Source organism: Corvus kubaryi, unplaced genomic scaffold (assembly GCF_017639235.1).
Source record: "Corvus kubaryi isolate FWS band 111438036 unplaced genomic scaffold, C.kubaryi_AGA036_p1.0 37041, whole genome shotgun sequence".
NCBI classification, from domain to species: Eukaryota; Metazoa; Chordata; class Aves; order Passeriformes; family Corvidae; genus Corvus; species Corvus kubaryi.
The window spans coordinates 483,803-509,788 of NW_024581018.1; the positions used below are offsets into that span (position 1 = coordinate 483,803).

Sequence of the window (25,986 nt, forward strand, 5' to 3'; positions counted from 1 at the left end):
CCCACCGCCCATGTGACGCCACCGCGAAGGGGCGGGCCTCCAGCGCCCCCTGCCGGAGGCGTGAGCCCGCCGCAGCCGCCCGCCCCCCCCCGTTCCCCTTTACAGCCCTGAGGGGAGGGAGATGGAGGGAGATGGCTGGGCCGGGGGGTCCCCGCGCCTCCCGCCCTGCCCGAACCCCCGGTAATCAAATCACTGCGCCACCTCCCCCGCACTCGGCACTGGTAAGGCCACACCTTGAGTCCTATGTCCAGTTTTGGGCCTCTCAATTCAGGAAGGGCATTGAGGGGCTGGAGCATGTCCAGAGAAGGGAACAGAGCTGGGGAAGGTTCACCAGTTCAGACTGACAAGGAGCAGCTGAAGCAGCTGGGGGGGCTCGGTCTGGAGAAACGGAGGCTCTGGGGGGCCCTTCTTGCTCTCCACAACTCCCTGTGACAGGAGGGTGCAGCTGTGGGGGGTCGGGCTCTGCTCCCAGGGAACGAGGGACAGGACAGGAGGACATGGCCTCAAGCTGCACCAGAGAGGTTTAGGCTGGACATCAGGAAGAATTTCTTCACGGAAGGGGTGATTAGACATCGGAAGGGACTGTCAAGGGAGGTGGTGGAATCACTCTCAGGAGGTGTTCAAGGAACGCTTGGACGGGGCACTCAGTGCCCTGGTCCGGTTGACAAGGTGGGGATCAGTCACGGGTTGGAGTCGATGAACTCAGAGGTCTTTTTCAACCTGAATGATTCCGTGATTCTGCCACCCTCCCGCTGCTGTCTCACATACACACACACACACACACACACACAGGCGGCCTCAGCACCGCAGTGTGGCTCCCAGGCTTATCTGTTTGCCTCTGTGTGGTTCCATGAGGCAATTCAGCTTTATCGGTGGCCACAAGAAACCGTGTGAGAAGCCACCGTGTGTGAGCACTCACAGTGCCCAGGGACCGAGGGCTGGACCTGCTCTCGCCCGGGCACTGGAGGAGTCCTGAGGACACGCTGCCGTGGGAGTCACCCTGGGAGGCGGCAGCAGGTGCCACTGCTACTGACAGAGAAAGGGCATTAGATGAAACATATTTTGACTCTTCCTGATGGAAAAATCAGGAGCTCAAGGCAAACTTTCTTCAGCTAAAAATACCAGTTTATTTTTAGTCCCCAAACCCATATTAGTACATGATGCATGTGGTTCCTTCAGCCTAAAAAAACTATTTTTGGCTGTTACGCACTGCTGAAGGTATAACCGTTTTCAGCTGAAACAGTTTCACTCCAATCATGATGTCAGCCACAACCCATGTAGCTTTCTCCCTCCTCTTCTAGGTGGATAAATACTTGTCATTGTGTACTGAATGACAGCCAAAAATTATGCAACAGTGAACACCAGTGATTCTTATGAGCTAATGGGCTGAAAGCCTGTAATTCTTGGGGCTTATTTTTAGCTGAGAGCTACATAGGACTACCTCACCCAAAAACCTTAGAATGGAATTTCTCTATTAGGAGGCTGGTATGGAAAAGCAAAGCTCCCTAGAAAAGGGCTGGCCTCTGATAAGCTGCATTCAATCCCCCTGGTTGTTGTCACACAGCTTGAGCCAATACTAATAATGATAAAGAGAGGGAGGGGGAGACAGAGCTGCATTTCAAGTTGTCAGTGAGAACTTCCAATTTCATTGCACAAGCAGCTGTGCCTTGTTATTCTACTTATCAGCTGTGAGTTTGAGCACTCAAAAATATTTTCACATGCTCTAAGACAACCTTTATCTGAGATGGGAGATGTTTAGCACTTGTGGAAATTTTTTTTCCCCCAGTTAGCACAAACATTATATTACTGAGACAAAAAAAAATAGAATTCAAGAAGCATCTGCCTCATCTGCAGAACTTGGCATTTCTGTAAAATACCTCAAGGAAACTCAAATGACAATCTTTTGGTAATAGCAGATGCATCTTAAATCTTCCACAACACTCATTCAAGCAGAACAGGGAGACTCTCATGAAAATTCAAGACTGTACCTGTGCAGTAAAATTCCTGCATGGCTCAATGACAGAACATCAGCTGATACTGTGTAGGTGTGAAATCACCCCAGCAGCCAGTCTGGCTACCAAGGGCATGATGTACTTCAGAGCCCTGGATTACTGTGCCAATTCATCCACACTACTAAAAATCCAAGTGCAGGGAAGCAGCATTCCCAACAAACTGTAAACCTTCCTTACTAAGCCCTTGTTTTCACCCATTCCGGCTTGGAGGCAAGAGCCTGCCTCCCTCAGTACAGTAGTGAACACAGAGCACAGCTTTGAAATGATACATAATGATCATAAAGCAGTCCAGAAAGATGTGTCACAGTCATGTTTCCCCTTGCCACTCCTACGTTTTGTTACTTGGAAAAGTGGTTCCCCCGTTTGTTGAAATAACCAGGGATTTTGTCTGGGAAGAGTCAATGTCTTCTCAGCAGCCTCTGTTTTCCATGTCCTCATTTGTCACATCCCTAAAAATAATGAAAACAGCAGCAAAGCAGGCAAACATTCAACTGCAGTTTTTAAAGTCAGTCACTTCAATGCATGTCACCTCAGGTGGCTTATGCTGAAAGACAATACCACAAACAAGCTGCTACTTCTGCAACACTTAATTACTTTTAGATGTCTTTTTTGGATTTATTCAGACACTCCCAGAAAGGTTAAAATGTTATTTTGTCACCTTAATCCTCACAGATAAATCCCAAACCTCAAGCCAGGAAGAGCCTGATCACACCATTTCTCTTCCTCTCCACTGTGACTACACCGAGCTCTTCAGGTGAGACTTCCTGCTGCCACAGGCTGTCCCCTGCAGCCAATGGCAATGGCTGTGACAGGAGCATCCTTGAGAAATCCACTGCAATCTGAGCATCCAGACAGGCTGAACCCACCCTTGGTGCTGGCTGAAGTGCTAGTGACTCCTCTATTGTACTTTGCCTACTCTGGGAAATGTTAAACAAAATCCCTTCAGGGATCAAGGACTACCTGGAGTTCCCATTCTAAATGAATGACTTGAGGCAAGTCTTTTTCCCTTCTGAGAAAGACCACTAAGTGCAACAGGCTTTTCATCAAACTCCTCTAGTTGCCATCGTAGAGCTAAGTCAGTTGGGGCATGTCAGAAATACCAGACAGGGATTAATGTACCAGCAGGCATCACTAAAGAGAGCTGCGATTGCCAGGACCTTTGAGAGCCACCTGTGGTGACCTCAGGCATAAAAGGACAGAGCATCAAGGATTGTAATAGATAAATTACAAGTAAATACAACTAAGTATTGTCACATGGTTTTAGGTGGGAGATACAGCTAGAAAACTTCTCTTCAGTACTTCTGCATAACCTAATGACACTGTTAATCCAACCCAATAATTGCCAGCAAAACAGAACAATTCAGAAAGCAACTATTTTCCCAATGTCCATTTTTGCAAAGCTGATTTCAAAACACACATTGCTGCAACTTCAAAATAAATGTACATCCAAAAGCACTTACTGTTCATTGCACTGAATGCACGTCCCAACTAACAGCACCTGTTTGAACAAAACCACAGATAATGTTCATTTCCTTACTAAAACTTGTCAGCTGGAGTTTACTCAATTCTATTAAAATAAAACCACTAGAAAGCCTTTTTCCACCCTCCTCTCCTGCAGCCCTGGGCTCCTTACCCAGCTGCATGTGCACAGCAGCACAAGTCAGCAGTGCTTGCCTATGCTGTAAAGGAAAAAAAAAAAAAAAAAAAAAAATCAAGAGCTGCAGTGTTGCAATTTTCCTGGGGAAATAGAGACTAAGGAAACTTCACCCTGATTTTACCTGACCTCTGAGACCTGAGGACTCATAGACACAGCGAATGTATCAGCACAGAGCAGATCTGCACGGGATGAAATATTTATGGCTTCTATTTCATCACTGGACCTGAAACGAGGCATGGCTAAACCTCTTCCTGAACCCCCTTCCCCAGTGTGGCCATGCCAGCAAAGCTTAGCAGATCTGCAATAGTAGAAACAAAATGCTTGGACACATTTTCAGACATCCATGTATTTTTCTTTTTTCTCCCTTAATAAAGGCAGAAGCAGGAAATGCAAAGGGAATTCTAGCTGAAGCAACCTGCCCCACTCCCAGCTGGGGCACTATGGGGGCTGAGACAGAGGCTATTTTAAGATAAGGAAAGGCTGACAACCTTCAGATGTCAACATTTAGCAGTGGGCAGTACTTCAATTATTTACACAGCCATGTCCCTTTCCGAGGAATTGCAAACATTAGGGCTTTTTACACCAGAACTGCTGTGCAGAAGAGGAAGTGTTATCAAGAAGGGGTTGAACACTCCCCCCCACTCATCCAAGTCAGGATGCCAAGCTTTGGGGATTACTACTGTAATTTGTGAAAAATGCTATATTCAGGAACCTGAAATAAACCACAGACAAGACTGGAGATAACAATGCTTTATTTTTACATTTCAGCAACAGGAGAAATAATTGAAGATGAAATTATCTGCTTTGTTGTAAAGTATAAAAACATTTAATTATAAATATTTAGCTAAAAAAGCGTGATTTATAAAATATAATCTGTGAAGATATATACACAGTTTAATTGTTTAGCAATTCTTTCACCTGACATTAAAGAGTAGAGGTTTTTCTATTTATTATTCCATGCTCACAGTTTAGTGCTCACAGTTTAAGAAGCAAAACAGACAAGTGAAAAGATGACTGGTGAGTTTCGTTCTGGGGGAAAAAAAAATTTTGCCACGAATTGGGGCAAGAGCAGAGGCAGAATTTGAGCAAATACATGGCTTGAGAGAGGTCTCTGAAGGAACACAGTTCCCCTGCCATCACCAACAGTGTTTATATCCAGACAAGCAGTGGGCATCTCAACATTTGTGGGCAAGTTTCCTGTGTTTCCAAGAGAAAATGGCTAATAGTATAGTGCAAGCCCTCGAAATTCAGTTCAGTTAAATGTGCTCACCTCCCTGCTCTCTGAGCAGGGGTTGCTCAGTATGCTGTGCTGGTGTTCTCCGTTGTGCCTCTAATGAAATCAAACAATGTCACCTTCATGATTTAGGCTATGAGCAAATTACCAAATAGAAAACCTCAGTGTGCCATCCAATTGCACTGTCCAGCTGACAATACCCCCAAAAAACAGATACAGCTGCCTAAGGCTGGAAAATAACAGTGAAACTGTACAGTACACTAAATGTGATGGAATGTGAAAGAAGATAAATGGTCAGGCAACTCAGTTTTCTATTCCTCATTTAAGAGAGCCAGCTTCCTCCCTTCGAAGTCTTGGGAAATCTCGCCTCTTACTGAAGGGTTTGTTACTATGGCACTTCAGAGAAGAGAAACTGGAACACTCTTCAACACGCTGGGTGGTAGAAAATGCTACAGGAAATGATAGTGAATTTGATCCATGTCCCTAGTAATTATCTTTCTCTCTTCACAGTGTTTTCACGGAGCCTGTGGCACAGGGCTTTGAGGAATACAAAAAGGGTGACAACACCCAACAGCAGTACAAACATACAGAAGTCAAGCTGTACTTTGTACACCCTGATTTACACAAGACCTCACTACTTGCCTGTAAGCAAGGAATGAATTAATACAGGATTAAGAGAAAAAGGATGTATAGGAAAGAATGAAATAGGCAAACGTGACACTTGTCATTGCTCACCCATAATTTGCTACCTGCTGTTTCTGCTTTAGGGTGATGTGCTCGTAACAGTTCAGAGCAAATAGCTTGTACATAGCTCCTACTATTCACATCATTATGAATGCATAGTAACTGCAAGAGTTGTGCCCTTAGGAATTCAGGAGGATCTTCAGGAAAGGAAGGCTAGTGAAGCTGTGATGAGTTTTAGGCAGGATCCAAGCAGTTCTGTCCAGGCAGAGCCCTGATCTGGGAAACGTACCAAGTCATGTGCAATTTCAGAGTGCATATTGGCTGGTCAGTTACTGGCTAAATGTAGACTTTAACTCCCTGAAAGCAGCTCGGCGGTGCTTCCTTTCCTCCTCTTCCCGCTTTCGCTCATCCTGCTCAGCTTTTATCTCTGCTTCAAACTTACTGGCTGAGGAGAGGGCTTGAGCCTTTATGAGACAGAGAGAAAATAAATGAGTGGCAAACCTTGCATCAGAGGGAGAACCAAAGCCTGAGCTACTCCCAGATGAGCAACACAGAACTGTTCGCTGCACCTCCCAGTGCTTGCTGAGATCCTCTGTCAGGACAGCTCAAGTATTAATTACACTGCAGTGTTTGGGTATTTACACCCAATACCTGTTACCTTCCTTAACTTTAACATCAACAAAAGAAAGGTCACTTACTAATAAGTCACTAACATGGGACCAAAACAACGCCATCAGTACTGGGTCACATACATTATTTCTGTAAGCAGGCAGCAGGGCATAGGTTGTGAGTATGCAGTGGGAGAAACTGCTGCAGAAAACACTCTGAATCACAGCCAAATCTGAGAACATCATACTACACCATGGATAATCTGCAGATCAAAGAGACATTGTTTACTTGCTGGCTATTTTTCCAGCTTTCATCTCAGTACATCTGCTGTGCAATAGCTGTGTTAGGCTCTTGGGAAAAAACTTCTTATATAAACAAGCAGGATTATTTTCTCTCCAAAAGAGCTTTCAGAAAGGGTGCTTTGTCAGTTTCAGATGGTGTACAGCTCTTTCTGCCAACCCCAGGACCCTGCAGAATAATTTTGGTTCCAAAGGTTACAGAGAGCTGCTCAAGAAAGAGATGTCTGAAATCCTATACTCCAAAACATTCCATTCACCACTGAACTCAGAGTATTCTGGTTGAGGGAGGTTTTGCAAAATGGGAAAACTGTGACCCTATTGCATTGTTTTTCTCAGCACTTTTGTCTTTAAAAGAGGTCAGCCGGCCAGTCCCAAGCACAGGAACACAGATCAGCCAGTCAGCTCTACCAGGGTAAGACAGACTGAATTACACTGCTCTGGTGTGTTGACTGAGCCATAGAAAGGCTCTAGCTAGAGTGCAACAAAATTTGAAAGGAAACTCAGCTACAGCTGAGTTTTTTCATATTCCTCTGTGCCACACCATACCTTAGCTTCAAAGAAGTTCTTGGCTCCTTTGACTCCCTCAATGGATACATCTATTTCCGAGAGCTTCGCAAGAGTCAATAGGCCGCTGTCCTCCTCAAGTTCCCCAGCTGCAGCTTTATGGAAAATCAGCAGGAACTAGCAAGACAGAGAGGAAACATTCAGGTTTTTCACTAAGGCTCAAACAACTTAAAATAGAAACAGCACAATCACCTGGAGAGGATGGAATTCACACTTCAGAGCAAAGGAAACCAGGTCTAGATAAACCAAGTGGTACCAAAGAACTTGTGCTCCAGTACACAGTCCTGTTACACGCTAAAAGCAGTAGGAATCTCATAGGAAAACAAGGTTTCCTGGGAACCAGAGCCCTGGTAAAGCACAGTTCCTACCAAGCCTGAGCTGCTCTGTGGTTAGAGGAAGGAGACCACCGCTGCACCTGCCCAGTACAACCATGGAGCAAGCTCAGATATAGCTCTTTATGTCCCCATACCCTAATGGTGTATTCACAAGCCCCCCACGAGCTTCCCCAGGGTTCTAGGGACTCAGATCCCATACCATGACAATGAAAGCAGGGCAAACACAGCTCCGGTTCACCTCAGGCTCCCTAAACCAAGGCATCAGTGCAGTCCTTTTAGAAAGAACCACGGCCATTTAACGAATCCAGCAGAGTGGGTATTGGGAAGTGAATTGCAAAGGGAAACAAACAAAAAAAGGAAGTTGTATTTCATTCCATAAAAGCATACTTTTTGGTTTTAACAGAAGGAACAAAACCTGCCTGCTTAAAAATAAAGACCTCTGCAGCACCATCCACCTGCCAACCGAACTCCAGGTTAAGATGTGGAAGCCCTAGGTGTACTTGCAAAGGTCCTGTAACTCCCTGCTATTCTTGGTGATCCCAGGACGTGTCTCAGTGCTTAGAACAGCGTGGAGAGAACAGACACAAGGACAAGCCACCCAGGTACAAAAGGAGCACAAGCAACAAAGCTGCACCAGTGCAGCACTTCAGGTCAGGCCAGAGGGCTGCAGATACCAGGGTAGGGTTGCCCTGAAATCCCTTTGCACAGGAAAGTGCAAGTACTGTGCTCCTCAGACTGGCAGGCTGGGTAGTCTGCTGCTTCCTATGGAGAGCCCGAGCTGTCCCAGAGGAGGGCAGCAGAGTCCCAGCATCCACACTGAGCCAGCCCTCCTCCGAGTTGCTCACAGAAGCTGGTGGGAATGCAAGAATTTGGGAAGGCCTCCCATGAGGAAGGGTGTGGAGATGACAGCAGCGCTGGCCACCCTCTCACACAGGCAGCGTCACCAGGCACTGCTCCATGCAACAGCCTCTTAACCCGTGAGTGCTCAGCACAGGGCAAGCAGAAAGCAGGCTGGGCTTGGCAAGGGAACTTTTTCCTCTCCAAACACATTGCAGTGGGTTGACCCTGGCTGCATGCCAGGCTACCAAAGCCACTCTATCACTCCCCTTCTCATCTGGATAGGGGAGAGAAAATATAGCAAAAGTTCATGAGTTAAGGACCTGGAGAGATGATTCACCAAAATACTGTCATAGGAAAAAAAGGCTCAACTTGGGGATATTAACTGAATTTATTACTAACAAAATTAGAGCAGGATAATGAGAAGTAAAATAAATCTTAAAGACACCTTCCCCCCACCCCTCCCTCATTCCCAGCTCTACCTGCTCTCTCCAGTGGCACCGCGAGATAGGGAATGGGGGTTATGGTCAGTTCTTGACAGGTTGTTCCTGCCACGGTGCAGGGAAAGGAGTCTTTCCCCTGCTCCAGCATGGGCTCCTCTCTCCACAGGTCTGCAGGTCTCTGCCAGGAGCCTGCTCCAGCATAGGCTTCCCATGGGTTCACATCCTCCTTTCAGGCAACCACCTGCTCTGGGGCATGGGTCTCATCCATGGGCTGCAGGTGGATCTCTGCATCCCCATGGACGTCCATGGGTTGCAGGGGAACAGCCTGTTTCACCATGGTCTGCACCACGGGCTGCAGGGGAACCTCAGCTCCAGCACCTGGATCACCTCCTGCCCCTCGTTCCCCACTGACCTGGGTGTCTGCAAAGCTGTTCCTCTCACAGATTCTCACTCTTCTCTTCTCTGGCCATAGTTACCTCTGCACAACAACTTTTTAACCTTCTTAAATATGTTATCACAGAGGCATTACTATCATTCCTGATTGGCTCACCTTAGTCAGTGGCAGGTCTGTTCTGGAGCCAGCTGGCTTTAGCTTACCAGACACGGGGGAAGATTCTAACAGCTTCTCACAGAAGCCACTCCTTGTAGACCCCCCACTATGAAAACCTGGCCATGCAAACCCAATACACACATGTAAGAAATAAATGGTTCACTGCTGAACTGGCAAAGGCATCCTGCTTGGAAAGAAACCAAATCCTCCCCAAGACATCCCCTCCCTCTGCTCAGATCCGCTGGGCTCTGGCTAGTTCCTCTTCGTCACCACCAAGCACGGTGACACAGAGGGCTGGCAGCTAGGCTGGAATTAGTCACGGTTCCTCCTGCTCCACCCTGCAAGTCCCACTTCCTGGCATTGGAAAAGAGCAGTGGAGACAGCACAGTCCTGAGGTCTGATACAGCTGCCACCTGGGGAGGGACTGCGTCACGAGTACAAATGAGCATGAATCATCCTGAAACTAAGGGATGGGGCAACAATCCTCTAGAAGAATATAGGCTGCTGTGGCCACAAAAGGTGGGCTGAGCTAAAGGAAACTTGGGACTGAGACATTGGTTGGGATGGACGGAACGTAACGTCAGTCCCAAGGATCCAGCAAGGTGGACTATGGGACATCATGCTGGTTTCCACAGGAGCTCAGCAGCAATCCCTCCTCATGTCAGCACACAGCCTGCAACCAACCTCACCAGGTATTTGCCCTCGAGGTATTGGTCCTTACTAACTAGAAAACACCAGCAAATCTGCATTCAGCTCCCATTGCCAGCCTGTTTCACGCCCTTGCTGGGCCCAGGACACACCACGTGCAGCTAAGTCTCGGGGAAATGTCAACAGAGAAGCAAACGTGAATAATGTAGGTAGGTATCTTTCAAAGCTCTGCTCTCAAAGAGGATGACAGGACCCACACTTTCCAACCCACTAACATGCTAAATTGTATCTGCTCTCATATCCTTCATGATCCAAGACCTACCCCACAGGGCCAGGCTGGACATCATGCAAGGAAAGGTGTGGGACTGACAGGCAGCAGCAAGCAGCCTTGCAACAAGAGCTTGCCAGAAAAGCAGCACTATGTAAGGATGTGGTTTGCACCAACCCTGGTAGCAAACACGTCATGTGGGTCAACATTTCAGCTGGTGAGGGTGTGAGGGGCAATGGGTGGATTTCTGTGAGGTCTAGGTAGCAGCAGCTCCAACTACACATTACTATTACAGCAATTAACTCTGGTTTCCTGTGGTAATGATGGAACTAGACAGTCAGAGGTGTGGGGTTTTTTCCTCCCACTACACCTAATCTTTTTAAGCCTAAATTTCATTGCTTGAGTCACAGCAGGAATCTTGTAGAGTTAATTGTTGATGTATTGGTGGACATTCAAAGGTCAATGGTAGAAGGCAGCTTTCCTAACAGGACCTGTGGTTCATCAACAGCCTGCTTGCCAGGCAACAGCTTACCTGGAATGGGAGAACACTACTCAAAGCAGCAGAAAAAGGTGATCTATTGCAAGTGAAAGAGGTCCCTACCAATTCTCTGTCCAGGCCACAAGAAGAGTATGTTCAGGCAGGTGTGCCAGGACTTGCTATTCTCTGGATAGGCAGACAGGAGCCCTCCAGTGCCATAGCTGCACCCTACTGAGTTCAGGCACTCATTTAAACTAGGTTTCTCCTGGTATTATCTGAGTGACCCAAGTCAGCTTAGTCACCCTCCACATGCTTGCTTGTCACCACCAATGAAAAGCAGAATGGGACAGGCCTATGGGATTGTTGAGGCCTCCTAACCCACCAAGGAACCTGCTTCCCTGACTGACCTCTGCCTGAACACAGCAGCTGGACAGGGCACACCTGCAGCAAGGCAAGAAACATCCTGCTCCTTTCTACCACAAGAAGCTCTGGGTGTCTGCCAAAGCTGCTGTGTAATTTGTCCCCAGAGCTCTGCCAGTGATGCTCCCTCATTCCAACCCATGGGCCGCTCAAGCTTGTGTTTGCTTGACCATTGTTTTGCATCTGGCAAGAAGCTTCAACAGCACCAGCTGCTGCATGCCACATGCCAGGGGCTGACAACACAGGCAGCCGTGCAGGCGGCTGTGCTCCAAACAGGTGGCAGCAGAAGGGGAGCTGCTCTGCCACTCATGCCAGGACACTGATGCCAGGACATCACAGCATCTTTCAGCACCTTGAGGATAAAGGCATTTCTCTTCCATGGGAGAGAGCCCCTGCAGCAAGCCTGGAGGCTGTCCCCAGCTCTTCACCTGGAATGAAGGGTGGCCCAGAAGGCACACAGAGAGGCAGAGGGCTCCTCAGCCCACAAAGTGATTTGGCAATCAGTGACCTGGGGCCATGGGCACGGTGCTCTTCCTGCTCCACTGGATTCTTTGCTACCTCCAGTTCACCTCTGACTGGGCACCAGGGAACTCGGGGACAGGTTCTCACTTCCCAGATTTGCATACCCTTCCCCCTCTCTTGTAACCCAAGTCTTTGGCCTCTGTCTTTTCCTGCTGCCCTCTTGCAGTGAAATGAACCCAACAAAGCCCTTGGGGCATGAAAGCAGAGGGAGATGGTGTGATGTGCCAGTGCAGAGAGATGGTACAGCAGCTCAAGTCATCCCTCATGCCCCAACCAGCCCAGCCAGTCACGGGCCTCAGCTGCTCATCCTCCCTCCCAGCACTGCCAGAGCTCTCAAACTTCCACAACAGACCTTGACATTCCAAGCCCTACCCTGGAAGAGGCATGGTGAGAGCATCATGCCTGCAGAAACAAGGGAGCCCACTCCCTTGTTTCTCGGGGCCCACCACAGCCATCTCGCAGGGTGGAAGGAAGCAGGACACCAGCACAGCCCTCAAAACCAGCACAAGACATAAGCAGTGCTGCCCCTCCTCCTGCTACCTAAGGGGCTGTGGGTTAATTCAGAAAGCCACAGTGTGACATTTGCTTGTGACCGAGCCAGCTATCAAAGTCTGAGAGGAGGAGATGATGCAACAGGAGCTTGTGGTACCTGGGTTCCCCCCTTCCTGCTGAGATGATTTGGGTACCCCTGAGTGCATGCAGGTCACTGCTAAAATTTCCTCTCTTCCTCTGCCTGGCAGAGGATCCTGGCCTGTCCTCCCAGCTGTCACAGTACACTGGTAACAGACAGACGAGTTTGAGCTGTGTCCCTGCTGAGCCAGCATGCAGTACCAAACTGCTGCATCCCCATATTTATTCCTTGCTGCAGGGAGGTGACCACCCCTCAATAAAGCTTGCCATGGCTGGTAACTGCATGATGCAGAGAGGGTCCCAATACATGTGCTCCATGAGACGAGCTGCTCCAAGCACAGCTCCTGCACTGCACCTGAAATGAGGCCTGAGCTCCTGTACCACAGGAGCCAAGTAATGAGACCTGGAAACAGAAGGATGTAACTCCCTCCAGCTGCAACAGGGAGCTCAGCGAGCACTCCCAGCAGCTGCAACAGGGCTCAAATGTGCTCCCAAAGCAAGCAGGGAGGTTGGAGAGCTTTGGCATCAGGTACCACGACTGCCACGTGGAGACGGAGGCTAACAATGCTCCGCACCCTTGGCATGGGGAAGCTCACCGGTTTCTCCACTGCACCCCACCACTAGAAAAACACAGAGGGGAGAGGGCAGAGTACTGGGCCCAGCTGCCTCCTCCTTTCACCCCACAGCCACATCCCAGTCTGTTACTGCAGCCACCCTCACCTCACGGAAGCTGAGCTTCCCATCAAAGTCTTCATCCACCTCCTTGATCATGTTCTTCAGCCCCAGGTGGGTCTGTGGGGCTCCCAGCTTTTCCATCATCAACTTCAGCTCCATCAGGTCGATATATCCATCCCGTCCCGAGTCATACCTGCAGGGTGCAAAGGGGAAGGGGTCAACCATCATCATCATCCCCATACTCATCTCCCCAGAAGAGGAACTGTGCACATGGATAAAGTCACTGTGTGGTTCAAAGCTCAGGGAAGTGGGGAAGCTGCATGACATGGCTAGTGCTGAGATATATTAAGCTCAGGGAAGTAGCTGTCAGCTTTCAGAGCTGTCTCACCAGAGAGAGAAGTACTCAGGGGAGCTCAGACCAAACCACCCACACAGAAGGAACGTGGAGGAACTCAGCTTATCTCAGAGAGATTTCCATTTCATCCACTTGCCTGTCCAGCACAAAGGTTACTTGCACGCAGCTTACACCATGCACCAACACGGTGAGGCAAAGGCATGCAGAGTCAGCTGCTGCCAGGTTTCCTGCTAACTTCAAGGAGAAACAAGGAACAGAGACCAAGCAGAACCTCTTGGCAGAAAGCATTCCTTTTTTTGTAAGCAAAACTCCCCCCCTCTAGCTGTTAAGATCTTTCCTCTCCAAAACGATTTTGTACCACAATAAGCACCGTGCTTGAGGGCAGCTGTTTATTCTGTGTCCCCAGGCAGAGCAGAAAGACAGCCCCAGGGGAGCACAGCAATCCCAGCCAGGGCTGTGGTGCCAGAGCTGCACTAAAGGGCCAGGCTGGCAGATGAAACCAGGGCCCACCTCCAGAAGCAAGACTAGAGTGGGACCATGCTCCCAATGGAGCAGCAAGGACTGTAAGGACTCTTCAGAGGAGAGCACCCATGCAAGGGGAGGAATGCTTTAGAGATGGGGAGGCAGTGAGTGATCTGCTGTGCACAGCCTAGGACTCTGCACCAATTCCTCCCAACATCTGTTGTAAGTGTGAGTAAAGCATCCGGCCCACCCAGCGACCAGCACTTCACACCCAGCAGGGCTATCACCGGCTTTCAAAGTCCAAAGGCTGCGGGGACGGGCGCTCTGTTATCAGCCTGTCTTTCATCCTGGTCCTGCCATCGGGGTTCAGCACAGAGCTAGGGCTTCACAGGAGAGGACAGGGCAGAGTCTCCCAAGCTGGGCTCAGGCCTCGCACACAGCCTGCCACTGCCCCGCCGCCACCATCTCAACCCTGACAGAGTTAAATCCTTTTAACCATTCAGAAGGAAACCCTAGGCACGGTGCTGAAGCTTTCCAGTGGGCAGGAGCCAGTCAAATCCTCCCACCCATCATCCTTCACTGACTGTTAGCTCTCTTCTAAAGAAATGAGGGCTGTAGCCATCCCAGACAGAGATCTGCACAGTTGTGGTTACCCTGGAAGAAAGCTCTTTCCAGCTTAGAAACCTCACAGCCACAGAGGAAGCTGTGGCAAAGGAAGGCATGAAACAAAGCCACCAAGCCCAAACAGCATACAGGTGTGGGCAGCACAAGGCAGGGCTGCAGCCAAGACCTCTGCCCCTGCCTTCATGAGCACAGGCACAGCATGCTTTTTCCCCAAACTAGGGTGGCCTCCATGACTTTCCCGAGTCCCACCATCCCCACAACTATTTCTGATACTCCTTGTGGCTCTTACTTTCCAAGGGTCACAGGACCAAGAGACTCCCCATGACAGGGACATAACTCCCAGACTAGGCTGGCACAGAGCCCCTGTTACCAATCTACCTGCACTCTCTGTACCCAGCAAACCCATGAGCCCACTAGGCTGGACAGCTTTCTGAAAAACTAGGAAAGAAGCCTCCATCAGAGCAGAAACCAGGTCACAGACCTGGTATGTCACAGGGAGGAAGTGCAGCAGGTTCTTCACAGCAAGGAAGGTGTCAGTTAATTAAGGCACAATCACAGCATTACCCAGCCCAGCACTGAAATGCACTTCCAAGACATCACAGAAGCATAGTAAGTGCAATATTTAATCGTCAGTTTGCTTTTCTTTCAAGTTAGGGAGAAAGGGTGCAGAGTTGTTCCTCCAGAGTAAGGTGGTTGGAGACACAATGCCTTTGATTAGACAAAGCAGCAGAATGTGTAATGGCAGAGAGGCACCTGGGGTTGGGTTTTCTGGGGGCCCAGCAGGCTCATGCTGCCCTTTGGCTGGGTGCAGAAACAAAATAATACCAAGGTCCCCCCCTCCAAGGGCTGCCCATCTGGGGTTGGGACACTGCCCAGCCCCACATGGAAGTTCTGGGTAACAGAGAGGAAGGCAGAAGTAGGGCACAAGCCCAGCCTGTGCCTGCTGTGCTCATCTCACCCTCCTGTTATGGACACTACCTGCAGCTAAACACCGGCCCAGGGGCCAGTACGCCACCCTGAAAGGGTTAAGCATGGGGCACAGCTTCGGGGCTCATCCCGGCAGAGAGGCAGGACAAAGCCAGGATTGTGAGAAATGGGGTCTTGCCAACAGCAGGCCTGGCAGAGCAGCACGCTGTACCAGCCACACAATGGGTGTTGAGCACGCTGGGCCGGAGTACAGCTGGTGTTGAGAAGCACCCAGAAATCAGGTTACCAGTCCCTGCACTCAGGGACAGCCAGACAGCCAAACCCAATGGCAGTGCCCTGCAAACTGCTACATTCCCGCCCTGCCCCCCTCGCCTCCTAAAACAGCCCAACTATTTTAGGACCTGGGTACAGCCACTCGGCTGCTGTGCAGCCAGACTATTTAGGGAGAGGCTTATTTATAGGGCACAAGAGACAGCACAATTCATTCCCCACTACCCCCCAAGCAGACCACAGGAATTCAACACTGTGGGGCACAATGCAGACTGCACCTTGCTGGTCAGCTGCTGCTGCCAGCACACCTCAGTCCTACCAAAGACCCCACAGTCTGCCTTTAGAGAGATCATAAAGCTCCCCTGTCTGCTTTTTGGGAGCCCCCTTTCAGGGCCCTGGGCTCAGCCAGCCCCTGATGCCTCTCACACACAGCTGCCTGCAGCACAGCATGCCCTGGTGATGGACAGCCATCACCCTCACAGGCAGAGCTGGAAGAGGGCACCAGGGCAAGTTAAACACTGCCCAGCATCCACGGGAGCCATCCCATCCTGTACTCCAGGAGTGGTACAGCAAGAGCACACAGCACTCAGGTGCCTGGCCAGCCCTGCCATCACCCACTGTCCTGCCGTGACACCAGAGCTTCGCTTCCTTCGGGCTCAAAGCTCCCTGGAGCATGAGCCAAGCCTCACCCGGGTGATGTGCAGGCATTACAGACAGAGGGGAATTGTGCCAACAGGCACAGCCACCTCACGTCACAGGCAGGCCAGTCCAGCAGCAGGTCAGTGCTATGGGCACGGCAGGTCCCACCTGCGACAGCTGGGATGCCGCAGGCAGGTACAGGCACCGTGGCAGCTGTGATAAAGCTTTGCCACGCTGCCGCCACAGCAGTGCTCCTGGCAGCAGATGAGACACAGCAGCAGCTGCCAAAATCTGCTGCAACAAGGATGCACCCAGATTCCCAGGCTGGCTTGCTTCCACCCGGACTGCAGAGTGTGCCTGGCTGCTGAAGCACCAGGAGAGGAAAGGAGGACACAAAATCAGGGGGAAGGAGGGAATGCTTGCTGACCAGACTTGCTTGAGAGCATGAAGTCTGTCACACACAATTACTGCCCAAGTACAAGCATTGCACTGGTGTTACACAGCTGCTGGGGGGTTACATCACAGAAGAAAGAGGGATCAGGAAGGGAGGAGAAAGGAGATGCCAAGGACTGCATCACCTGTATTGACTCTGCAGTCATCCTCCAGCTGCCTCTAAAACCCCACTTAATAAAAAAAGGACAATTGAGTGAGAAATCCCAGATCCTGAAGGATCAAAGAGCAGTTTCTAAACATTTACATTTCTTGGAAAAAGCTGGAATGAAAACCTGCCCTCCCTGTATGTGTTTGCTGTACCTTAACTTGCTCCACACATTATGGGCACCTGTACTTTGATCTGCAGTTCCTGTATGCTGCAATGTGTGCCTAATTGAGGTTTTGAAATAAAGCAATTGGAATAATGGTGCTGAAGTAATAATCTCCACTTAAATATTTCAAATCCTTTCTAAGTAGGACTTTATTTCCTCTGAGCATTGTGTTTCACCTTACATGGAGAAGGCAGTGCTGATCTCTGCTCCCTGATATCCAGTGATAGGATAAATGGGAATGGTTCAAAACTGCCTCAGAGGAGGATCAGACTGGACCTGAGGAAGCCTTTCCTTGAGCCTGAGAGGGCTGTCAGACCCTGGAACAGGCTTCATAGAAAGGTGGTCAGGGCCCCAAGCCTGTCAGTGTTTAAGAGACATTTGGACAATGCCCTTAATAACAAGCCTTAACTTTTGATCAGCCCTGAAGCAATCAGGCAGTTGAACTAGATGTGATCATTGGTGGTCCATTCCAAATGGAATATTCTGTTCTATTGCAAAGAGCTTTGGGAGCAATTCCTCCATACCAGGGTCGGGACAGGAACAGGCTCCTCGGCCACGTGCAGCTTCATCCTCCCCAGCCCAGACAGAAGGAGCTCTCCTGCTCTTGGAGGGATGTGAGAGCAGGATGAGTCTCCTCCACTAAGATGTTCTCCAAGATGCTGGGCAAGACCTGCAGACCCAGGCTGGGTGGCTGAGTCCCCCCATGGGAATAACCTCCCTGCCCACTGGGAGTCCACAGACAGCCGGTCACACAGAGCACATGGCAACTCTGGAGAGATCAAGCCTGCTGCAGCATGTCAGACAAGGCCAGGGCACCTGGCAAAGGGGCTCCTAAATGGCTCTAGGAGGGCAAGGGGACATCACAGCTTCTCCCACCAGCCAGATGCAAGGCACTTGTGCAATGTGTGGGCAACACACAAAATTCCCTAGATACGGAAGCAATAGCAAGACTGGAATTTCTCCACTCCCTCGCACCCCACAGATGAAGGTCCTGTCTGTTTTCCTCCCCCTTACATCTCTCATAAAGGTCATTCCTGCCAGGCACAGCCTCACTGCCTGGCTTTCACACTCCCCTCTGCCACTTTCCTGGACAAAGACGGCACCAAAGGGAGCTGTGAGACTTCAGAGGCCCTGAGAGTTCGCTTAGATGACTCGAGAAAGAGAGGTTATTGTGGTTACCACAGTCCTCACACATTGTCAGAATAGGCAGCTAATTGGGTCACATTATAATTAGCCTGAGCTGTAGACTTCCTGGTCTCTCGCCAAAAAAATATCCACCCTGAGAGCTGCTTGCACCCAGCACTCCAGCAGATACCTGCACCCCACCTCCAGTGGAATGGGGTCAAAAAGGAGAGATGCTGACAAGAGGAGGCTTGGACAAGAGACGAGAAAAAGTGAGCCCAACTGTGGCAGCCAGAGCAAAGAGCATCTTTTCTGCTTTAGAAGGATGCTCCTGGCATAGCCAGCAGTACACAGCACTGGACAGAACACCATATTATGGGGAGTCCCACTTTCAGAGGAGTTCTTTGCTTCCACCCTGGCAGTCACAGCCACCATCCATACCATGGGATGCCCTGACAGGCATTCAGGGTAGCTGGTATCACCCGGACATCTTTTCAGCTGAAGCACCATGACCCAGCCCACACCATGCACAGGATCACAGGCTCAAATTTAGTCTGAACTACAGATTTACAAGTCCCACTAAACTGATAAGCAACTTTTTTTTTTTTTTTTTTGGATGGGCAGTTTCATAGCAGAAACCTGGCATCCTGTGGCAGTGAGAAGATACTAAAGGGAAAAAAATAAGCCTTTGAAAGAGGCATGTAAGAAAGACTCTGAGTTGTGGTGGCCAAGGCCAATAAGCCATACAGAGAATTAAAGCCTTAATCACATTAACTCAAGCTCTGACTGACAGGAATTAAGAGGAACATTTCCTCTCCTCATGGAGCATGTGATGTCAGCCAATAGTTGAGACAGGTCACTGGCAGCAGATGGACCAAAGACCAGCTCCTCTGCCACTGCAAACCTCAGGTGCCTGTAGCAGTGAGCACCAGGACAGGGTTTTCTGGCTGCCTGTCTAGGAAACAAAACAGGGGAGCATGCAGCCCACCTTCTTCCCCCTTTGGCATCAGCAGTTCTCACAGGGTATGCAATGCTTTCCAGCTACATTGACCAACTGATTAACATTCAACTGCAAAGCCTAGCTTTTCCTGCTTACAAGGCTGGTGTTTAATGAGCTCATTGTTGAAAAATTAGGCTGCAATTCAGCCCTTCCACTTTTTATTTCCCAAAATCACCGCCATGCCTTTCCTCTTCCCTATTGAGGCAGTGCTGCTGCCCACTCCAGGCTCTCGCCCACAGCTTTTGGGCATTGCAGCTGCTTGCATTGTTTGTTCTCCAGTCCTCCCAGCACCATGTCTCAGCCTTCCATAGAGTGGGACCCCCTTTAAGCACAGTTAAAAGGGACACGGGAGAGAGCGGAGCAGCAATCTCGCCCGGACCACCTCGCTTCCCGCACCAGCTGCCAACACAACGCTGCCTGTGCAACAAAGAACTCCGAACTCCAGTAAGCTCACAAAAGCTCACATTGCCTGGTCTCCTGTGGCAACAGCCCGGCTGGGACAGGCAACACCCCGCAGTGCTGGGAGCTGGCAGCATTCAAGCAGCTCTTAGTCTCCTCACAACAATCCAGGGTGCTCGAGGCAGCTTTCAGGTAGGAGAACAATAACCTGGCAAGTTACAAATCTCACTTCAGTCACATCCATAAGGTAAAGTACATCTTCACACCTTGTCCTGTGCTCCTGCCACCTCCTGCCCGGCAGCAGCTCCCTCCCAGTCTGGCAGCCTGTCGTGGGGCTGAGAGGACACTGGTCCCCAGGAGCCCACGGGTCTGTGGTGCTGGAGGGAAACCTGAGCACAGACAAAGGTACCCAGGCACAGCCTAACTGCAAGAGCCAGGATAGGGTCTGGAGAAAAGGGCAGGATCATGGTCCCGGGGAGGGCCAAGCCCTTCTGCTTACAGAAGCAGCTCTCCCTGTTGCTAGCAGCAGCTTGACTTCAACACAAACCTTCCTGGCTCGGAGGGGAAGTCCATCCCAGCCCCCAGGAAGGGGGAAGCAAGAGGAAGCTGTGTTCAAGCTTTGTTTGGGTGCACGGGAGGGAGCACCAAGCCTGGCAGGAAGGACTGAGCGCGGAGCTAGGACACTGCCAGACAGATCCAGCAGGACTGCTGGGGGTGTTCAGGGTCGCAGTTGTTGCGGGCAAATGTCCAGCGCCTCTGCCGGGCCCCGGGACACAGACCTGTGCCCCAGGGTGTGGGGCAGAAGAGTGCCTGTGCTCTCACAGCCCCCCGTCCCACCCAGAGCGTCCCGCAAAACCACAGCTCCTGGGTGCCACCACAAACAGCCGCCGTCCCAATCCAGGCAGAGCAGAGGCCGTGACCTAAACGCAGGGCTGAGCTCCGGGCAAACTCTACGACCGCTCCCCCCCTCCCCCCGCCTCCCCCCATTCCCGCAAAGCACAGGGACAATCTGGGGATCAGATGGCGCTGGGAACGCGCCGCGGCTTCCTCCAGCCCGACCACAAAACCGCGGAGAAATGCGAGCACGCTGCCGAAAGCGGGCAGCCCCTCTCCAGATGTGCCCCCGGGGGCCGGCGCCGGGAGGGGCTGCGGGGGAAGGCAGAGCCCCAGCCCCAGAGCCCACGGGCCGGGCAGCGAGCCCCCCTCCCCACTCACAGGCGGAACATGCGCTCCATGTCCTTGATCTGCCGGCGGCTGAACTCCTTGAACTCGGTGTAGGGGTTGAAGACGGCGGCCCGCCGGGGCTGCGCCGCGCCCTCGTTGATGTCCTGCCGCCGGCACAGCTTGGCGCTCAGCTCCGCGCCCGCACTGGCCGTCAAGCAGCTCCGCTCCTCCACCTCCCCGGCCGCCGCCGCGCCCTTGACCGCCTCCGCCTCGCCCTCCGCCGCTGCCCCGCTCTCCTCCAGCTGCAGCCGCCGCTGCAGCTTCTGCGCCAGCTCCTCCGAGGCCATGGCCCGGCACTCCCGCCGGCTGGCCGCGCTGCCGTCCCGCTCGGCCCCGCTCCGCTCTAGCTAGGGCCGCCCGCCCCAGTCCGCAACTTTATTCCCTCACTTAGAGGGAGCGGGGCGGGACGGGGCGGGACGGGGCGGAGGGAGGTCGGGACGGGGCGGGCGCTTAAGGAGGCGCGGCGGAGGGTGAGGGCTGTGGGGTGGTTGGGTTGTCGCCCCTGCCTGCGGGGGTTACCCCGCGCATGTGGTGCGCCAGCACCCCTCAGGCTGACATTTCACGTGTATGCTCTCCTACACAGCAGCCCCCTCCACTCAGGTGACCCACACAGGCTGTCTCCCCACACCCTCATGCAGGGAACTCCCCATCCCCTGGTCACTCTCCGACCCACCTCCCAACCGACAGGTCCTCCCCAGGTCCCCCCTGCACCCCACAGCAGGGCGCTGTGCTGGCCCTGGGGTGTACAGGCCATGTGCACCCCACAGCGCTGCCTGCTACGCTCCGTTACGGGGGGCGAGAAGAGCCCCCAGCCCGCCCGGGAGCCCCCTCGCCCGGGGAGAGCAGCGGGACCTCGTCGGCTCCCCAGGCGCCACTGCAGGGACGACGGAGATCAGGCTTGTCCCGCACCAGGGCAGAGGGACCCCTTAAGCCCCTCTATGCGCCTCCCTCCTCTTATCTCCTTCGTCTAAAATTAGCCCAGGACAAAGCTCGGCTCAGGCCTGGATTCCCTCTCCTTCCCCAGAGAACATGGGCAGCAGGCGGCCTCTTCCCATCACCCAGCTCCCCTTCCCAGGACAACAGTGCCCAGTGCCATCCCTGCTGTCCCCCCGGCTCTCGCAGGGGTGTCCCTCCCAGGACCGTCGGTCCCTCGCCTAGTTGATGTGAGCCTGATGGCATACCCGAGATGGTATTAGGGCTGGCGTGGGGCGGTTTAGGGTGGCTGCTGATGGGATTTACCCACCGAAGAGGAGGGGGAGAGAAAAGAACCAGCTCTGACGCTGCCTGCTTATGGCTCCCGCGTGCCCGAGCCTGTTCGTCACGGGAAACCGGTCCCAGCGTCTGTTATGTGGCTGTTTAGCACCTCCGGGCAGGTAGTAAACAGCTCTCTGATGCGGTGACCTGCAGTTGACCCGCTTGGATAAGCTCATTCCCACCAAACCTACTCAGGAAAATGACTGATGAGGCCATTTGCAGCCACCCTACCCCTACATACTGCCTGGGCAGCTCTAGACTGCCCCAGCGAGGGTCGGGAAGGTCAGGACGGCCGCAGGGTCACCACAGCATGTGGCACAGGAAGGCCACTGCAGGTATATCACATTAGGAGTGCCTGAAAATAGGCTGCTGTGTGGAACGGGTGGCATGTGCTGTGCCCACACCGCATTGCCCTCACGCGACGCCACGTCTATGGTGGAGAGACGTTCCTTCCACCAGAGAGGAATGGGGAGGAGAGCGGGGAGCTCTGCTTGGGTCACTGGCCACCCTGAAGAACAACGAGCCCAACAACACAAGGCGCTTCTGTGCCTGCAAGGTGTCCAGGGAAAAGAGTAGACGAGGGTGAAATCATCAGCTGCAAATCCAGGCTGCCATCTGGTGGAAATAAAGCTCTCGGCTACGGCTATGAGTGGGAGACAGCGGCAAGGAAAGGGGTAAGCAAGGGAAGGAGAAAGGTAGGCAAGGTAAGGCAGGGGTTTGCATGGCCCCCTTCCCTTCCCTTCCCTTCCCTTCCCTTCCCTTCCCTTCCCTTCCCTTCCCTTCCCTTCCCTTCCCTTCTCTTCCCTTCCCTTCCCTTCCCTTCCCTTCCCTTCCCGTCCCGCCCCTCCCTTTATTCCAGCTCCATCCCTAAAGTTGTTATCCCAGCCCCACAATCCCTATCACAGCCCCACAGTCCCTATCCCAGCTCCAGTAATTTCAGCTGCAGCCCCACAAGCTTTATTTCTCTGCCAGCTCTGATGTTTCCACTCCAGCTCTGCATCTTCCTGCTGCTGCCACGTGAAGCTGCTCCTGGACCAAGGCAGGATCTTCATTTCAGCTTCAGGTCTCTGATGCTTCAGCTTCAGCTCTAGAATCCCTATTCCAGCTCAATCCCTACAGTGCCTATCCCAGCCCCACAGCCCCTATCTAGCCCCACAGTGGTTTGACCCCAAGCCCCACCTTCTTTATGTCACTGCCAGCTCTGCTGCCCCAGCTTCGGCTCCGCAGCTTCCCACTGCCTCTGGCTAAAAGCTGCTCCTGGTTGTCACTTTGCTCCGGTGCTGTTGACAAGGTCATTAATCAATCACTGTCATAATTTAAATATCTCTATGGGTTGCCACACCCATCCCAATGGGGCCCCGACTTTGGGGCAAATGAGCCCTGACCCCCAGCACACACCTTGCCCTGCACCCCACCTGCCCACAGGCCCCCCAGCCAGCATTAGGTGCTGGAAACAGCTGCTCAGCCCCTGGTTCCCCATCCCAAAAGGTGCCCCTGGGCTGGCTCTGGATCAGCTCTGAGACCTCCACTCCCTGCTTGTGGGTTGTACCATTGCTGGGGGGGCTGGAACCCCTCTGGCAGCTCCTGTAGCTTCAGCTCCATCCCCTTCCCCATGGGATTTATCCACCTCCAGCCCTGCCATTTCCATTGGTCCACATCATTTAGAGTCTAGATCCACGTTCATTTACTACTGATTCTATTTTATTGTTTATTCTCTTGGTTTTACATTATTCTAGTTGTATTAGGATTTAATTATACTATTGCATTGTCATATTTTTATTTTATTCTGGTTTTTTTATTCTATTACTAGATAGATGATGTTTTTAAAGTAAAGATTGTAGGGCTGGGGCTGTGAGGCTAGACGGTATATTGAAGCCCCCTGGGGCTGAATCCAGACCCAAACCGATGTGGAGCAATGAAAACTCTGGGGCTGTAATAATCCCGTAAAAATCCCATGCGGCTGGGGGTGGAATCACTGTGGAACTGGGGCTGGGATTGGGACTGTGGGGCTGTGTAGCAGGATGCCCAGCCCTGAAGTGTGGTCAAACAACTCAAACAATGCCCTATATTGCAAGCTACCAATGGTGGGCTGAGAGGGGCATCATGTGCTGGTTTTTGGTGTTGAATCATACTAAAAATCTGGACAACTGTCTCAATCTGGCACACCAGCCTCAAATCAACCTGCTGATAATGAGACAAAGATTTGGCAAATAAACTGCTAAACTGACCTGTAGACATATCACTGGCGGTCAACTCCTTCCCACTATAGAAGCCCAGTCCTCTTTCCATATAGTAGGTTCTTCTAACATATTCTTCCTTGGAGTGTGTGGAGATTCCTCCATTGGGTTTTAGGGATGCTTACCAAGGATACTCCTAAAGGTTAGAAGAAAGAGATTTGTTCACAGTCATTGGTATGAGTGAGTTACAGCAATCTCTAATAATGGTTTCTTTTTGCTAGCTTTAATATAACAGCTTTAATATTGCGTTGATATAATGCACTACTCTATCTTGTAGTATAATAGTTTTAGCTTTCATAGTATGTAGTAAATAATTCTGATTCTTTTTGTCTAATCATTTATCATAATAAATAATTCATTCTTATATATCTGATTCACTGTCATTAAAACCTATGGGAAAAAGTTACAAAACTTAAATTGTTGGCAAAGTCCTGGGCTGGGACTGGATCCAGCTGCCCCAGGCTCCTCTCTCTAAGGAGTTTAGAAAGCAAGGGGATCCTTTTCTGCACCTCGTGACACAACGGGAGGGCTTCTTGAATAAACTTTGAAGTTAAACCCACTCCCACCCATGACAGGCTGGAGCTGGAATGTGGATTCTAGAGCTGGAGCTGAAGAATGAGAGAGCTGGATCTGAAAAGAAGATCCAGCCTTGTCGCACTGACCGCTGCTGTCCACTGCCCAGGCTGGCTCCAGCGGGGTGCAGCAGGAGTGGGGAGCAGCCGGAGGTGCAGAGCTTTAAAGCTGCTCCTCTGAAGCCTCTGCTCTACCCTGGGGAGCAAAGGCTCCAGGCACTGTAGCAGTCAGCAGCCCTCCACGAAGGGAAACATGAAAGTAGTAGGGAGGCTCGGCACTGGATATAACGCAAGACTTATTGAAGGGCTCCACGGTGAACGAGCAACAGCTGCAGTGCTGCTACACCTTATAAAGGGGGGTGGAACAAGGGGAGTAACCCGAGTAGGGACCAATAGGTGGATCAGGAGGGAGGGACGCTGGGGGGGAGGACCTACACCTGGTCCAATGGTCCTGGTGGGAGGAGGGAGAGGGGTCACATGCCCCAATGGGGCGTCAAGGTTTAGGGGATTTCCAAGAGGGGCGGTATCCGAGGGGGCAGGGTTTTGGGGGATTGATGGGGACCATATAAGGGTAATTAGGGAGGGAGGGCTCGGGTGACAGACAAAGAACAGTCCAGAACTCCGGGAGGGGTTTGGGTGATTGATAGGGAAGGTGCCAGAACAAAGGGAGGGGATAACCATATTGGGAGCACCGGGGGAGCGGCTTGGATCTGGGGTAGGCCAACGGGGAGTAGAAGTGGGGAAGGTAGGGATGAACCATTGGGGTACAAAGAACATACAAAAATACAATAAAAACATCGCATCACCACACAGCCTGATCCAGGAGCAGCTTCACCTGGCTGTAGTGGGAAGATGCAGAACTGACGCTGAAACAGTGGAGGTGGCAGAGAAATAAAGGGATGGAGCTGAAATCACTGTCAGGCGGGGATAAGGAATGTAGGGCTGGTACAGGGATTATTGGGGTGGGATAGCAACTTCAGGGATGGAGCTGAAATCACTGTGGGACTGGGATAGCAACTGTGGGGCTGGAACTGGAAGTTTTTCAGTTTTTCAGGCTGGGTTTGGAATATGGATTCTAGACTTGAAGTTGACCTGGAGCAAAACTGAAGATCCTTCCACAAGAAGCAGGAGAAGCTTCACCTGCCAGCAGTGGGAAAATGCAAAGCTAGGGCTGTTGAAATAAGCCTTGTGGGGCTGGACCTGGAATCACTGCAGTGTTGGGATAGTGACTATAGGACTGCAACTGAAATCACTGTAGGGTAGGGATACCAG

The 25,986-nt window shown here is 51.5% G+C and overlaps 1 protein-coding gene and 2 long non-coding RNA genes across 3 annotated transcripts; 1 reads left to right on the forward strand and 2 right to left on the reverse strand.

The window, feature by feature from the left end:
- Nucleotides 1-63: 63 nt before the first annotated feature.
- Nucleotides 64-5,486, forward strand: LOC121661028. The gene is made up of 2 exons (XR_006014833.1): nucleotides 64-221; nucleotides 2,685-5,486. It is a non-coding gene; the product is annotated as an uncharacterized LOC121661028 (long non-coding RNA).
- On the reverse strand, nucleotides 4,405-21,012 carry EFHD1 (EF-hand domain family member D1). Its single transcript, XM_042020739.1, has 4 exons — nucleotides 20,643-21,012; nucleotides 12,911-13,058; nucleotides 7,042-7,176; nucleotides 4,405-6,051 (listed from the first exon to the last, which is right to left on the reverse strand). Exons 1-4 carry the CDS (start codon nucleotides 20,936-20,938, stop codon nucleotides 5,917-5,919), a joined length of 714 nt encoding a protein of 237 aa, XP_041876673.1. The 5' UTR covers nucleotides 20,939-21,012; the 3' UTR covers nucleotides 4,405-5,916.
- A 1,819-nt stretch (nucleotides 21,013-22,831) lies between these two features.
- Nucleotides 22,832-24,843, reverse strand: LOC121661029. The gene is made up of 3 exons (XR_006014834.1): nucleotides 24,805-24,843; nucleotides 24,134-24,278; nucleotides 22,832-23,185 (listed from the first exon to the last, which is right to left on the reverse strand). It is a non-coding gene; the product is annotated as an uncharacterized LOC121661029 (long non-coding RNA).
- Nucleotides 24,844-25,986: the final 1,143 nt, after the last annotated feature.